This window comes from Drosophila kikkawai, chromosome 3L, assembly GCF_030179895.1.
Source record: "Drosophila kikkawai strain 14028-0561.14 chromosome 3L, DkikHiC1v2, whole genome shotgun sequence".
In the NCBI taxonomy this organism is placed as follows: domain Eukaryota; kingdom Metazoa; phylum Arthropoda; class Insecta; order Diptera; family Drosophilidae; genus Drosophila; species Drosophila kikkawai.
In genome coordinates, this window is record NC_091730.1 from 7,245,177 (window position 1) to 7,257,750 (window position 12,574).

At 42.1% G+C, this 12,574-nt stretch overlaps 2 protein-coding genes across 2 annotated transcripts in view; one reads left to right on the forward strand and one right to left on the reverse strand.

Annotated features, from left to right (window-relative positions):
* dsx-c73A (doublesex cognate 73A) overlaps nucleotides 1–9,953 on the reverse strand; it is a 29,353-nt gene extending 19,400 nt beyond the window's left edge. The window contains exon 1 of the mRNA XM_017162293.2: nucleotides 8,092–9,953. Within this exon, the coding sequence (XP_017017782.1) occupies nucleotides 8,092–9,573 (1,482 nt within the window). The 5' untranslated portion in view covers nucleotides 9,574–9,953. The remainder of the gene's footprint in view (nucleotides 1–8,091) is intronic.
* The window catches only part of LOC108071523 (elongation factor-like GTPase 1), a 74,305-nt gene that overhangs the window by 22,643 nt on the left and 39,088 nt on the right, over nucleotides 1–12,574 (forward strand). The gene's annotated exons all lie outside the window — the stretch shown is intronic.

Below are 12,574 nucleotides of genomic sequence, written 5' to 3' on the forward strand. Positions count from 1 at the left end.
GCATATATTAGGGAGTAGTATTTGCATTAAATTTATACTTGAATTTCATTTAATTTTAAAGTGATTTGTATACATATTAAATTTAATAATATTTTTTTAATATATAATGTACTTTTTACTAAAAAATGCAATTAATATTATTATTAGTAATAGTCTTAAATTGGATAAGTTTTCCGTCATACTTAGAACAAGAATTTCTTTAATAAATTTATTAATTTCTAGCCACACAAATCAAACCAAACAAACTGAAGCTGGTAACTACATATTTTACCAACCGAGAACCACTAAATTAAGTTATGATATCCATATTTTCTGGTTCTGATTATTCGGCAGTTTCTTGTAGAAATGCTCATATTAAATTTATAGACCATAAATGCTTAAAAGGCTGGCCGCTCTTATAAATTATTTATCAATTTGGTGTGGCAAAAGGCAGCATCACCAATTGAATTAGCCATCAAAATAGCAAAACAAAAAACAACAAATTGAGAAAAACGGAAAATGCTGGAAAAACTAAAAGAAAAAATGTGATTTAAATGCAATTGGTTTGCCTCGACGTTGCTGTTGCTGTTGTGTATGTACAATTACACGACCTAGAAAGCCAAAGCAGCAGAAAGTTGCTGCCAGAGAGCAACCGAGAAGAAAGCCAAAGACTCTGGCTCTGGAGCTCGGGCCAAAGTCAGTCGTCTCCCAATATCTTGGCCAAAAAATACAAAAAAAAAAAAGACGAAAAACTGCGCCAAAGACAAAGGAAAAGACACAGATTCGATGGCCAGGATGAGAAGAGACGGCGAATGAAAGATGTGGCAAGTATCTCATAGGTCGTTTGGGTCTCTGTAATGCAAATAGCTGCAGTTGTTGTGTTCCCTCAACTCGAGGGCATCTCGAGGGGGCCCCCCCTTTGACTTGTAGTAGAGACATTTGCAATTAGTTTGCCAAATGCTGTGAGATCTTAATTTGGTCGTGAGTCGTTTCGGTTTCGGTGTGTGGGAGTTGCTAATGCTATAGGGGGATCGAGGATATATCTCCCCCTTCGGGCAACCCACACACCTTTGCCGGTGTCTAGGTGTCAGGTTTGTTTTAGCCCAACTTGATGTAGTTTGTTTTTGGCAGTCGGCCTTAATGATTATTTACACTCTCACTCGTATCGTTCAATGGAAAGTGCAGCCCTCATTAGTATATCAATGTCTTGTAGCTGCACGATCTGCATGATCTCCGACGAGACAAATGATCTTTTAAGGGGGGAATCTCTCTTTGAATGGCAATTTCTGAGGTTCTTTTTTTGTAGGGGATTTTATGGGGTGTTTTTGGGAGTTTTCTGGGGTTGTTTTAAAGAAAATAATATGTATTTATTGGAGTAGGTAGATTATACTACATATTTTAAAGAATATAAAACTTAAACCTCCTTTCTTTTATCCTATTTTTAAGCTATTAGTTACTCCTTCAGCTTATCTGAAAGTCATCTCCTGATTACCTTCTTCATTAGGTTTGGTAAATAGGCGCCCAATGATGATCTTGCAGAGATCTTGAAGACTTGTCTCGCCATTCCACGTAATTGAATAGCATGCGGCGAGATAAATGCTTTGGCCAAATGGCCAATTCTGGATGCTCGAGTCATTGCCATAAATTGCGCATCGCTCGCTCGATAAATTATGGAATGGGCACAGTAGGCAGTCGGCAGATACCAAATAGATATCTGACTTGGTTCTTGGGTTAATTGAAAAGGCGCTTTGCTGGCTTGACTACCACAAAGTCTATTTTTACTCTTGCTTTTTCCCTTTTTCTTTTTGCGGCCTTTATGGTCTTTGTTTTGCCTTTTGTTTTGTTTGGGGGGGTCTGACCCTTTGCCGGATTTCACTTTTCATTTCGCATTTCTGGGATTCTGCTTTAGTGTTTTATGTTTTTTTCTCTCGGCTTTTTATGTTGGTTAATTTATGGTGTTTTTGTGATGACCAATCAAAGAGAAATAATTTTCGCTGGTTGGACAAATAAATTACAGTTATTAGTGGGTGAGATCTTCCCGCCCATTTCCCCCCCAACCCTAATTGCTAGTAAAAGTTTTAATAAATCATCGCAGAAACTGAAACAGAAATAGAAACAAAAACAGAAAACCCTTTCCCAAAAACAAAACAAAAAAAAACAAGCAAGTTAGAAAGCCAAACAAGATTGGCGGAGTCTCTGCTTTCTTCTGTGTTTGTCGGATTGTCTTGGACTGGATTGGATTGGATTGGATTGCCGGAGCATTGTTCGATTTTTCCTAATCATATATGAGTGCATAACGCTCTGCCCCTTTCTCTCAGCCTCCTTGGCTTTCTGCATCGCTGCTTTCATTTGCATTCGATGGCAGAATTGCAGCTTCCGTTGCACAGGGAAAAATTTATCAATAGGAATATTGAGAGATGTGGAAGAGCATTCCTAATTCTGGTTAATTTTCATTATATCTTGTATCAATTATAATGATTTTTGATTTATATAAATTTAAAGTTTCCCATTTTTTAGGGTTTATAAAATTTGTTTCTCAGGCATAATTTCTGAATATCTTTCCAAATTTCCACAAATTTTCTCCCTGTGTCATAGCAACTGTTCAACTTGCTACCAGTTTTCCATGGAATCATCATCATCATCATCATCGTCGTCATTGTCTTTGGTCTATCATCATTTCTCCGGGAGCCTGTGTGTGCTGCTGCCTCTGAACAATCTGAAATTAGCATAACTTTGGGCGTCTAATGTCGTTGCTCTAACGGTCAGCTCCAATCATCTCTCTCTATATCTGTCGGCATGTGTTTGTGTTAACAAGCAATTGATAAAACAAAGCGGTAAATGTTTAACCCAAGCAAGCCAGCCGGGTCCACCTCTTCCCCCTTTCTCTCTATGGAAAATCGGTGTTTGTGATGTAATGGATCATGCTCAGGGGGAAAATGTTTGAGCTGGAAAAGGAGAAGAGTTCTTGATGTACGAGGTGTTGACTTTTTGATTCAAGAGCTCGGAAAGCTGATGAGCTTCTTGAATTCCCAAGGGGATATATCGTAAAGGTGGTTATAGTGTGGGGTATGAGATAAACTACAAAAGCAGAAGTCTATTTATCTATTGTTTATTTTCCGACAGGTATGATAATGTTTAAATATTCTCATATTTCCCTTGAAATACTTTTATTAAAACTCATTTATAGTTTTATTTACTTAATCTACCATTTGCCATCTGCATTGCATTGTTTTTCAGCTGCCATTTAACAGCTTTCAATTAGAGATAGCCCACTTTAGTGTCCAATTTCCATGACTGATTTCCCCCGGATTTTCCAAGGGCTTCTTTGATCGGCCCACACACGAGCAACAGACGGCCCTCGATAAGTGCACTCTGCCATGTCAATCATCTGCTGACCAAGTCACGCCTTCTTCCGCTGTCCGCCGTCCACTGTCCATATATGCTGCGATCGTGTAAATATATTTATAGGGAAAATCGGCGGCAGCTGCCGATGTCTGCCTGTCAGTTCGATGGACAACAAATTTCACACTCTTTCACGAACCGTAGGAGGGTTTTCCTTTCGTCTTTGATTTGGCACCGCCTTCGTCTCTTTTCTCTTTTACTTGCTATGTATGTATATTTTTTTCTGATTTTATTTTGTATTCGTTATGATTTCTAGAAATTCACATTAACTGCAATTCACTTTTTTTAGCGTTTGTCGTTTTTTTTTCTCTACATGTTACAAGGGTATTATTATATGCTCTATGACTTGTGAAATTGTCGGTGTCATTGCCGGCAAACGAGGCACGAGTCGAACTTTGGTGCAACAGAAGAGTAGAAAATGCCATCGAAAGTTTTGCTGCTTTTTGAAAGTGATCGAATTGTATAACAAGTGTAACAACCTTGTTTCGTTGTTGGAGGAGAAAAGGTCATACAGAAAACTTATGGCTAACTAACCGGCTAAACGCTTCTTGGGCTAAGTGAATTTAATGGTAGATATCGTGAACTAGTTTTCAATAATTACCTGATATAGTCTTTTTCTTTGTCTCAATTGGTTATAATTTATTTTGCTTATTTTATTCAATTTATTTTAGGTAAATTGTTTTATTAAATTGTTGAGAGCTTGGTTCTGAAAATTACTTGCGAGTTCATGCAAATTGAATATAGTTAAATATATTACACACTTGACAACTTTATTTATATTTATCAAGTAGTTAAAGTCAAACCAGAACGAGGTCAATCTTTTTACGTTATAAAATAATAAACCATTCTATCTCTAGCCTCAAAAACTCTATTATTTAATTGGTTTATAGCTGCCAGTTTCTATATATTACTACTATTTTCCCACATTCCTTTACCTCTTAAATCTTATTGACCATTTACCTTAAGGCGATTATTTTATTGATCATGTTAAAGTCGGCATACCCTATAGTCTCTGCTCATCACAAAACTGCAGTTAAATTTCCTGATGATGCTTCTTAGTGCCGATGTGCATATGGCAAAGGCTATAATTAATTATTATGAGTGGTGGTCTTACCAAAGCTTTGGCTCATGCCAAGCCTCTGGGCCTCCGTGCCTCCTACTGCCTCCTCCTCTGCCAGCCCCACTAATTAGCCGAGTTGGAAGCGTGAAAAAGAGTCGTATGCGGTTGCTATGCTGTGGTTGCATCACCCAAAGTAAAAGGGGGAAAATACTACTAGGAATTCGCAACTCATGCGAAGAAGATCGCGGAGCCGGAATCAGACATGACCTAGCCATTGTAGAACTGGCTAACTAACTAACTAACTAACGGTGCCTTGCCCTCTATAATTAAGCACAATCGGCGTGTCTATATACACACACAAATCAAACGAACGAACGAACGAACGAAATACATTTTGGTCTTTAGCCCCGTTTGCAGTTCTAAGTTGATTGTGTTTCGAGAAGAAAGCGTGTAAAACCTGGCAGCAGCGAAAGTTTTTGTTATCTTCCCCCTTCGGAAAAAAGACTCTTGTATTATTATTTGTATGCAAATTAGCGAAGACGAAGAGCGAATCCCAATTCTTTTGTTGGCAATGTAACAATTATGCTTTCATCTTTCGATTGTTGCCAAAAAAGGCAGAAACAAATGCGGGCCAAAAAGACACAAATCTATTTAACAATGTGTTAATTACACGCGGCGGTCACAGTTCTAACACCAAAACCAAACTAAACCAAACCAAGGCATTCTCTCTGCCAGATCCGCCGCATCTCCCTCTGCGGTAACCGTAAACAAATCTGCGCTTAATCGTTAATTTATGATATTTCTAGCGGTAACCGACAGCCGGCAATCAAGACCCAGCCCGAGCTTGACGCTCCGCTGATCAAGCGTCATCATCACCATCCTCGGGGTATTCTCCTCCCCAACTGACCATGGGTAGATCATAAAGTTCTTCTTCTCTCTCCCTGTCTCTTCTCTGATGAGCGCCGTTGTCTTGTGCAGCTTCGATTCGATTTTATGACCTTTCGATGCCCATTAACATGCTGGATGGCTGAGCATTGAATGGTAATTAATGATCACTTTTCACTCAGTGGTTTTCAATTCGTTTTGTTTACTGTCCGGAAGATTTCCACAGGGCCCGACACACTGCAGGTGCTGTGAGATAGTGAACGTGTCTGTGTGTGTGGGGAAATATTTATTAATTAACCAAGTCAGCTCTGCGGAAGCTGCTCGTAAATTCTTTTGTTTGGACAAGCAAATCCTGTGTGTGTAGCACTTGGGATTAACGATCATCTGATTTCATGAAGCTTAGCTGCAATCTTTGAGAAGCGCAGAGAGAGAGGCGCTGTGACAGAGATTATGGAATCATAGGATTTGGTTAAATCAAAATCAACAACCATGGGAAACGTTGTTAGCGGCGCTCACCTTTGGGGATTGGCAATAAGAGAGGCTATTCCTGTCTTAACTTTCCCCGGGCTTAACTTTCTGGGGAGACTGGGGACCCAAGCCTAATCCAACTCATTCTTAAATTCCTGCAAACATTCCCAGTGAGCCAACCCATAATCGTATCCCATTCACAGTCTTTACTTAAAACGGCATCAAACGATGCTAACCGCACAAAAGCAGTTCGATTAATCTGCCAATCGATTGAGCCAGCAAGCAAACAATTAAAGTCTTCATTAGACTGGTCGGGGTCTCAATCTCTTGGTCTCTCTCTCTCTCTCTTGCAGTCTTGGCAACCCATTTAGGTGCGGATATGTGACTGCAATTTTAATTAGGCACACGACCGCCATAGAACCAGTGACTCAACCACCCATGGCCAAGTGAAACATTTTCATTTAGTTTAATTCTCTTCTCTTCTCATTTCAGGTAAGTCCAGGCTACTTAGAATCTAGCCACTCGAACTCAACCTGTTTCTTCTGCTTTCTGTGTGCCGGGTAAGTGAGTTGCTCAACCTGTCGATGGCTGGGAGTTGAGAAACTGAAGAGCTAAAAGCTGAGGCGCTGAGGAGCTGGGAGCTAAGAGCTAGGAGCTAGGAAGCTGGGCTATGTATGTCGCCTTGCATCGATAGCACCGATCGCACTATGGCCATAAATTATGTCGTTGTTTGCGCAGAGTCTCGGAAAAGCGACTCAAACGCGAAGTCATTCCGGCCTCCACTACCAATCATCATTGTTAGGTGCACATCAAAATTTATAGGTCAGTAGTGGCAACAAATTGCCAGGCATTCCGATGCCTGCGCGTTTGGCTGCCCAAATCATTGCCGATCCTCCGGCCAGATGCCCTCCATCTTCATCGCTGTCTCTAGCTGGCTGCAGTTCTTCGTCTGTCTTGACTGTATCTAATAAGGCTTGACCAGTTCCCTTGTCCATGTCATCAAAAAAAATACAGCGGAAAGAAACAAAAACAAAAACAAAACCAAAAAACAAAAACAGAACGAGCCCAAACTGAAACTGACCCACTCAACAATTGTATTGAAAGTTTCGGTTCGGTTTTCCTGCCCGAGCCCTCCCTTTATCCCCGTTTACATCCTCCAGCTTATGACAATCGATTTGCAATGGAAAGCCATATGCCTGGAGGCGCTCCATTTATAACAAGTGGCCAGCTTTGGCCAACTATCCAAGTTAGCAAGCCCAGCAAAGCTACATAAAGCACTGAGAGAAATGTGAAATTGGGGGAGTTTTGATAAACATTTTTAAGGATTATAAAGCCCTAACAAGATTTTTTTGTTTAATTTATACAAATATTTAAGAACTTTAGAAATTTCTTAAAAATATAAACTTTCTTCAGATGATTTTTGAATGTATTTATTGTATTTAATGCACATACTTCTTGATGTATAACCATAGGTTTTTTTAAATCTCTGAGAAGGGCATGTGCCCTTAAGCTTTAAGGTATTACCTTAACTTTTTGAGAAGCGCAGAGAGAGGCTTAAATTCTTTTTAACTATGCATATTAAAAGATCTATATTTTTAAATAGAAAGTCCTGTATATGTTTGAAATCAGTTCTTGGTGTTCTTTAAGGGCAAACCATTCACGTCTCAACTTTTTTTTTATTTCCTATTTCATAATTCAAAAATATAATTTTTTCTCCGTGTAGTTCTAAACTTTTTGTTGCTCTTATAGTGCCTTCAATGCCCTGGTGTTGTTGCCGTTGTTGTTGTTGTCATTGTCGTTGTCATCGCTTGTTGCTTTGTTGTTATAGTTTGAGAGTCAAGTTGTTCCAATAATTCTGCATTTGACATTCAACGGGGTTTTACTTGGGTTCTTCTGGTTTTTGTTAGCTTTGCCCGAAACGGTTTCCGTTTTTCTATTTTTTTTTTTTTGTGTGTCCAGAGATGTCTCTGTCCCATGGTCTTGGCCCATTGTCTTGGGAAATATGTATCTGGCTTGACAGGCGCTCTAGCCGCCTTTCCCCTTTCTACAATTCCCCTTTGAACTGTGATACTTTTTGGTGGTCGCTCATTGCTAATTAAGTTTAAAGAATGGACAATATTTTGACTTCCTTAGAGAGAGATAGAAAGGAGTTGGGAGATGGGTTTAGAAACATATGTTTGCTGCCTGCGGGAATACATCCTGCTGCGCAAAGCTTGGGAAAATCCTGATTATGTTATAACAACTTTTTTTTTATATAAATCCCCTTAAAAATGTAAAAATAATTTATCATTTCTTACCTTATTATCCTTGTTGCCCGCTCCCAGTTTCTGCTGGTAGTACTCCTCGCGAGCGTGCGTATTGAGGCTGTCGATCAGGGCCGAGGCATTCACATGTCCATCATAAACCATGGTATCCTGCTGGCTGCTGTATGTGGCTGCAGTGCCTCCTGTGGATCCTGCTGCTGCGGCTGCTGCTGCTGAGGAAGATGCTGCTGCTGCGGCGGCCAGAGGAATATTGGCCTGAGGCGTGCGAGTGTACAACTGTTCGATGGGCAAGGCAGGAGCTGCCGAGTTGGTGGTGATTGAAGGCAGCGATGATGACGAGGCTGAAGATGGAGAGGATGCAGTGCCTCCACCCATCGAGGGCGTGACCTTTTGCAAGGGCTTAGATTGCTGCTGCTTCTGCTGGAAACTGTTGGTGGTGGAGATCTTCTGCTTCAGGCTGCCGGTGGATGAGGTGGTGGCACTGCTGCTGGGTTTCGAGGCCGCAGCCGCATTGGCAGCAGCTGCACTAACGCTGCTTGGTCGCTGACCGCCTCTCTTGAGGGCGGCGGTGACCTTGTGGGCAAAGGGGCGCTTGGTGGCCCGGTTCTTCAGCTTTCCCATGGTGGTCAGAGTCCTCTGTTGACTGCCCGAGTTGGCGGTAGTTGTAGTGCTACCATCCGCATCATCGGCTGCCGTTATGGCCGCAATATTATTGTTCGATCTGGCGGCCACAAACTGATCGTCGGGATCGGTGGATTCCGTGAGGGAATTATCGCTGGTGGTCTGCTGCTCGGATTGGGTGGTGAGGTTGGGTGAAGTCGTTTCACCCTCCTCATCGGTGGCCTCTGATTCCGTTTCCGCTTCCGCTTCTGTTTCCTGCTGACTCACATCCGTGGTGGTGGGCAGCTCCTTCATGATGGTGCTCATCGCCGCCTGTTCGTTCATTGTGTTTTGCAGCTCAAGGAGCGTGGTCTCATCCAGGACTAGAGTGGGATCCGTCTCAGCCTCGACGGTGGCTCCAGTCGGTGTCTGTGTGCTCTGCTCAAAGCGTTCCCTGTCCTGCTCTGTTTCCGCTTCCGTTTCCGCCTCCTGTGGCTGCTGCTGCGTGGTGCTCGAAATACTGCTCCTGGAGGCAGTGGTCGCCTCTTGGCGATTGAACTGTTGCTCCTCAATGTCCAGCGACTCCTTTAGCCTAGCCACTCGTTCCACAATCCTGGCCAGCATATCCTTCTGTTGCTCTGGCAGATTTTTCGTATCGAGCTCTAACAGGCGATCATATTTCCTTATATTCCTCTTCACCGTCTCTATGTCCGCACGGGTCTTGGCCGAGGTTAGGCTGGGACTGGGATTGGGGTTGGAGGAGCGCGGTGTCTCCTGGAAATAGGTGCGTGCCCGGCGATTGCTATAACCCACCAGCTCGATCACGCCCGGATAATCCGCCGAGGAGGCGGATACCGCCATAACCAATGCAATCAGGGCCAATTGGCAGCTCCAGGCTGCACTAAACCGCACCATTGCAGTTTCAGTTTCTTGGATTTTTCTTTTAAATTGATTTTTCTTTTCCTTATCTTTTGCAGTTGTTGTTTTATTTTTCGTATTTCTTTTTTGCACTCGCGATTCACGTTCGGTTTTTCTTGTATTTCTCGTATTTCACCCGCTCGTATTAGTGTCAACTAACAGTAACTCCAGTAACAATCTTTCGGCACAGACACACACGCGAGAGGAGTCCCAGAGTCAGGAATCAGTATCAGTCTCGGTCTCGGTCTTGGTCTGAGTCTCTGTCTATCGGTGCGGTGTCTGGGATCCACAGAGGGAGGGAGATATAAAGCTTCTGGTGGTGGCCACGATCCGCTGACTTCTAACGTCGGATTACAAATGTTCCAGGCCGCTGGCTGGCAGCGTCTTTTAAAAATTTCCAAGCGGAAAACGCGGCGCTTCGCGCACTTTTCTCCCAACTGGAGCTGAGGCTTCAGCTTTTGGCTTCTTTCACCGCCAAGTTCATGGCCGAGACCGGTTTGAAGCCAACATGTTGTTGCAACCGAAGAGTGGCCAGCGGAGAATCCCAGAGAATCTCCGCGACAACCAGAGAATCTCAAAAGAGAGCTTGCGAGAGTGTTCAAGCTGAGCGCTTTCTCTCGATGTTGCCAAGTTTGGTAGCAAATGTTGCCAGGGCCTGGTTTGCAATTGACAAATGAAGAGTGCTAATTGCAACATGTTGCTGGGCGAAGCCATTAGGCCAGGCACACGCCTTCCTTTTGGCATTATCTGGCGGATACCCGTGCTGGGTATCTGCGAGATATCCGAGCCCAGGCCCCCCCATTCAATTAGTCATTCCAAACACAGAAGATACTCCGGCCTGGTTCTAGCCGCTTTCGCTTCAATGTCAACTCGGCTCGTTTAGCCTGTCATCGATTTGGACTGGTACTCGTCGTCGTCGTCGGAGCCGTTCTCTCTAGCACCTAACACCTCTTGGCCGAAACCAGCTGAAATATTCAACGTTTCTCTTCGGGCTCAATTTAGCTAAATGGCCTCGCATTAAACATAATTTGTCGCGGCCTTCTTAATTGCAGTTCGGGAAATACTCCACATCGAACACACTACTCCACTCCACTCTCTCTCTCTAGGTCTCTCCATGATATCACTTCTCGAGACCTTTCTCCCTCTGGGTGATCTGTAGCCCCGTTCGTGTCCAGAACAACTAATGAACCCCAGGCGACGGGCTCATCCATTTCCATTTCAAAATGTTCTCATATTTACACACTGAAATGGGGTATTTAAGCTAGTCAAGGGATTATTTTATTTTAAAGAAAAAAAACATAATCGTTTGTTAGGTTTATTTCTGTTTATTTCTAAAGCTAAGAAAGTGTTAAATTCATTACGTAATCTTAAGTATTTTGTTTACTTTATTACTGTATTAAAAAGTGATATCTTAAATAGATATACCATAAATATTTCCCCCCATGCCCATAGAGTATTAAATATGTCATTAGAAATTTTTTCACCTAGTTCCTTTCATTTTTCTAGTCAACTATTTGGCTGCAAACAATTTCCCTACCGCCTGGGAACTGCAATAAAACAATAAGAAATGAACTAATAAGAAATTGTTGCCAAGAAAACCGAAGCTCAAGTTTAGCGGAGAGACTGCTGCTGTTGCTGTGGAGCTTCTCATTTTTCACGTAGCCGCACAATAAAAGAAACCGAGCGTTAATTAAAAAAATAGCCATAGATCAATGCACCTGATAGTTGCGGGAAATGTTTGTTCTACTGCTGGGTTGCAAGTTGCTTGTTGCAAGTTGCTAGTTGCTGGTTGCCAACTGGCTCTACTGTGTGTTCGTTGCCAGCGGCAAATGTGGTGTAATTTGTGAGAAAGAGGCTGGTCTCCTTAGCCCTTTTTAGAGCCACCTAATGGAGAGAGCCCAGAGCCATCTCAGAACCCAAAAACAACAAAAAATATAAAAGAAAATAAAAAAGAACCCAAAGGAGAAAAAGGAAAAGGCAGAGTAATGGGGTAATGGTAGTTGACAAGGCTGCAGGCGCTTCCTTCATTAGCATGGAATGGGTGGAAAACTGGACAATATGGCTCCGACTCTGACACACATAAGGCGTTTATAATCATTATGGGATAAACGCCGGAGTTGTTAACTCCTCCTAGGAGATGTTGCTTGCTCCAGTCGGGTGAGTGGGTGCTGCTGTTGCGTGGTTGCAGCTCGCAACTTGCAACTTTCTTCGGCTCTTATCTTTTGTGCATATGCAGAGGACACAGCAGCAGCAGCAGAAGCAGCAGCATCAACGCAATGGCGGCGTCTGCATTCTTTGTTGGCTATAAAATATGCGACCGACGATCATCTAAGCAACATACAACACAACAGCAAGAGCAACAGCAGCAACATCAGCAGCAACAGCAACTGCTGCAGCATCTCAGCAACTCTTGAACTTTACTGAGCTATGAAAATGCTTTTGCCCTTTTTCTATGCTGTCTTCTTCTTATTTTACTGCAGGCTGCAACTGTTTAGCATGAGCTGCACTGAAAGAAATTACTAAACTACTAAAAATTATAATAAAATTAATACGTTTTTTATACATTTACTTTTAAGTCGATTTTTGGGCATTTGTTATCTCTACAGTGTCGGTCAGTCTGTTCGTCAGTTAGTTTGTTTTTCAGTCTGTCCGTCAATTTATTCTTTAGTCTGTCCGTCAGTTTGTCCGTCAATTTGTCCGTTATATGTTGTTAAGCAATTAAATATTTTTTGTCAATTGGATATTGACTTTACCGTTTTTAATATAATTTTGTTACTAAAAAATATGAAACTTTTAAAAAAATATTAAACATAAATATAATCATGTTTTTAAGAACTTGACATTTTTTATTTCTCTGTAGCTTAAATGAGTGAAAGAGAGAGGAAGACGCAGCACGATGTGGCTGCTTCTGCTGCTGCTGCTGCTCAAGTGCCAATAGCAATCTTCTTTTTTTTTTTCTTAGCCGCTTTTCCTCCTGCCGTTGTTTTTGTTGTTGTTT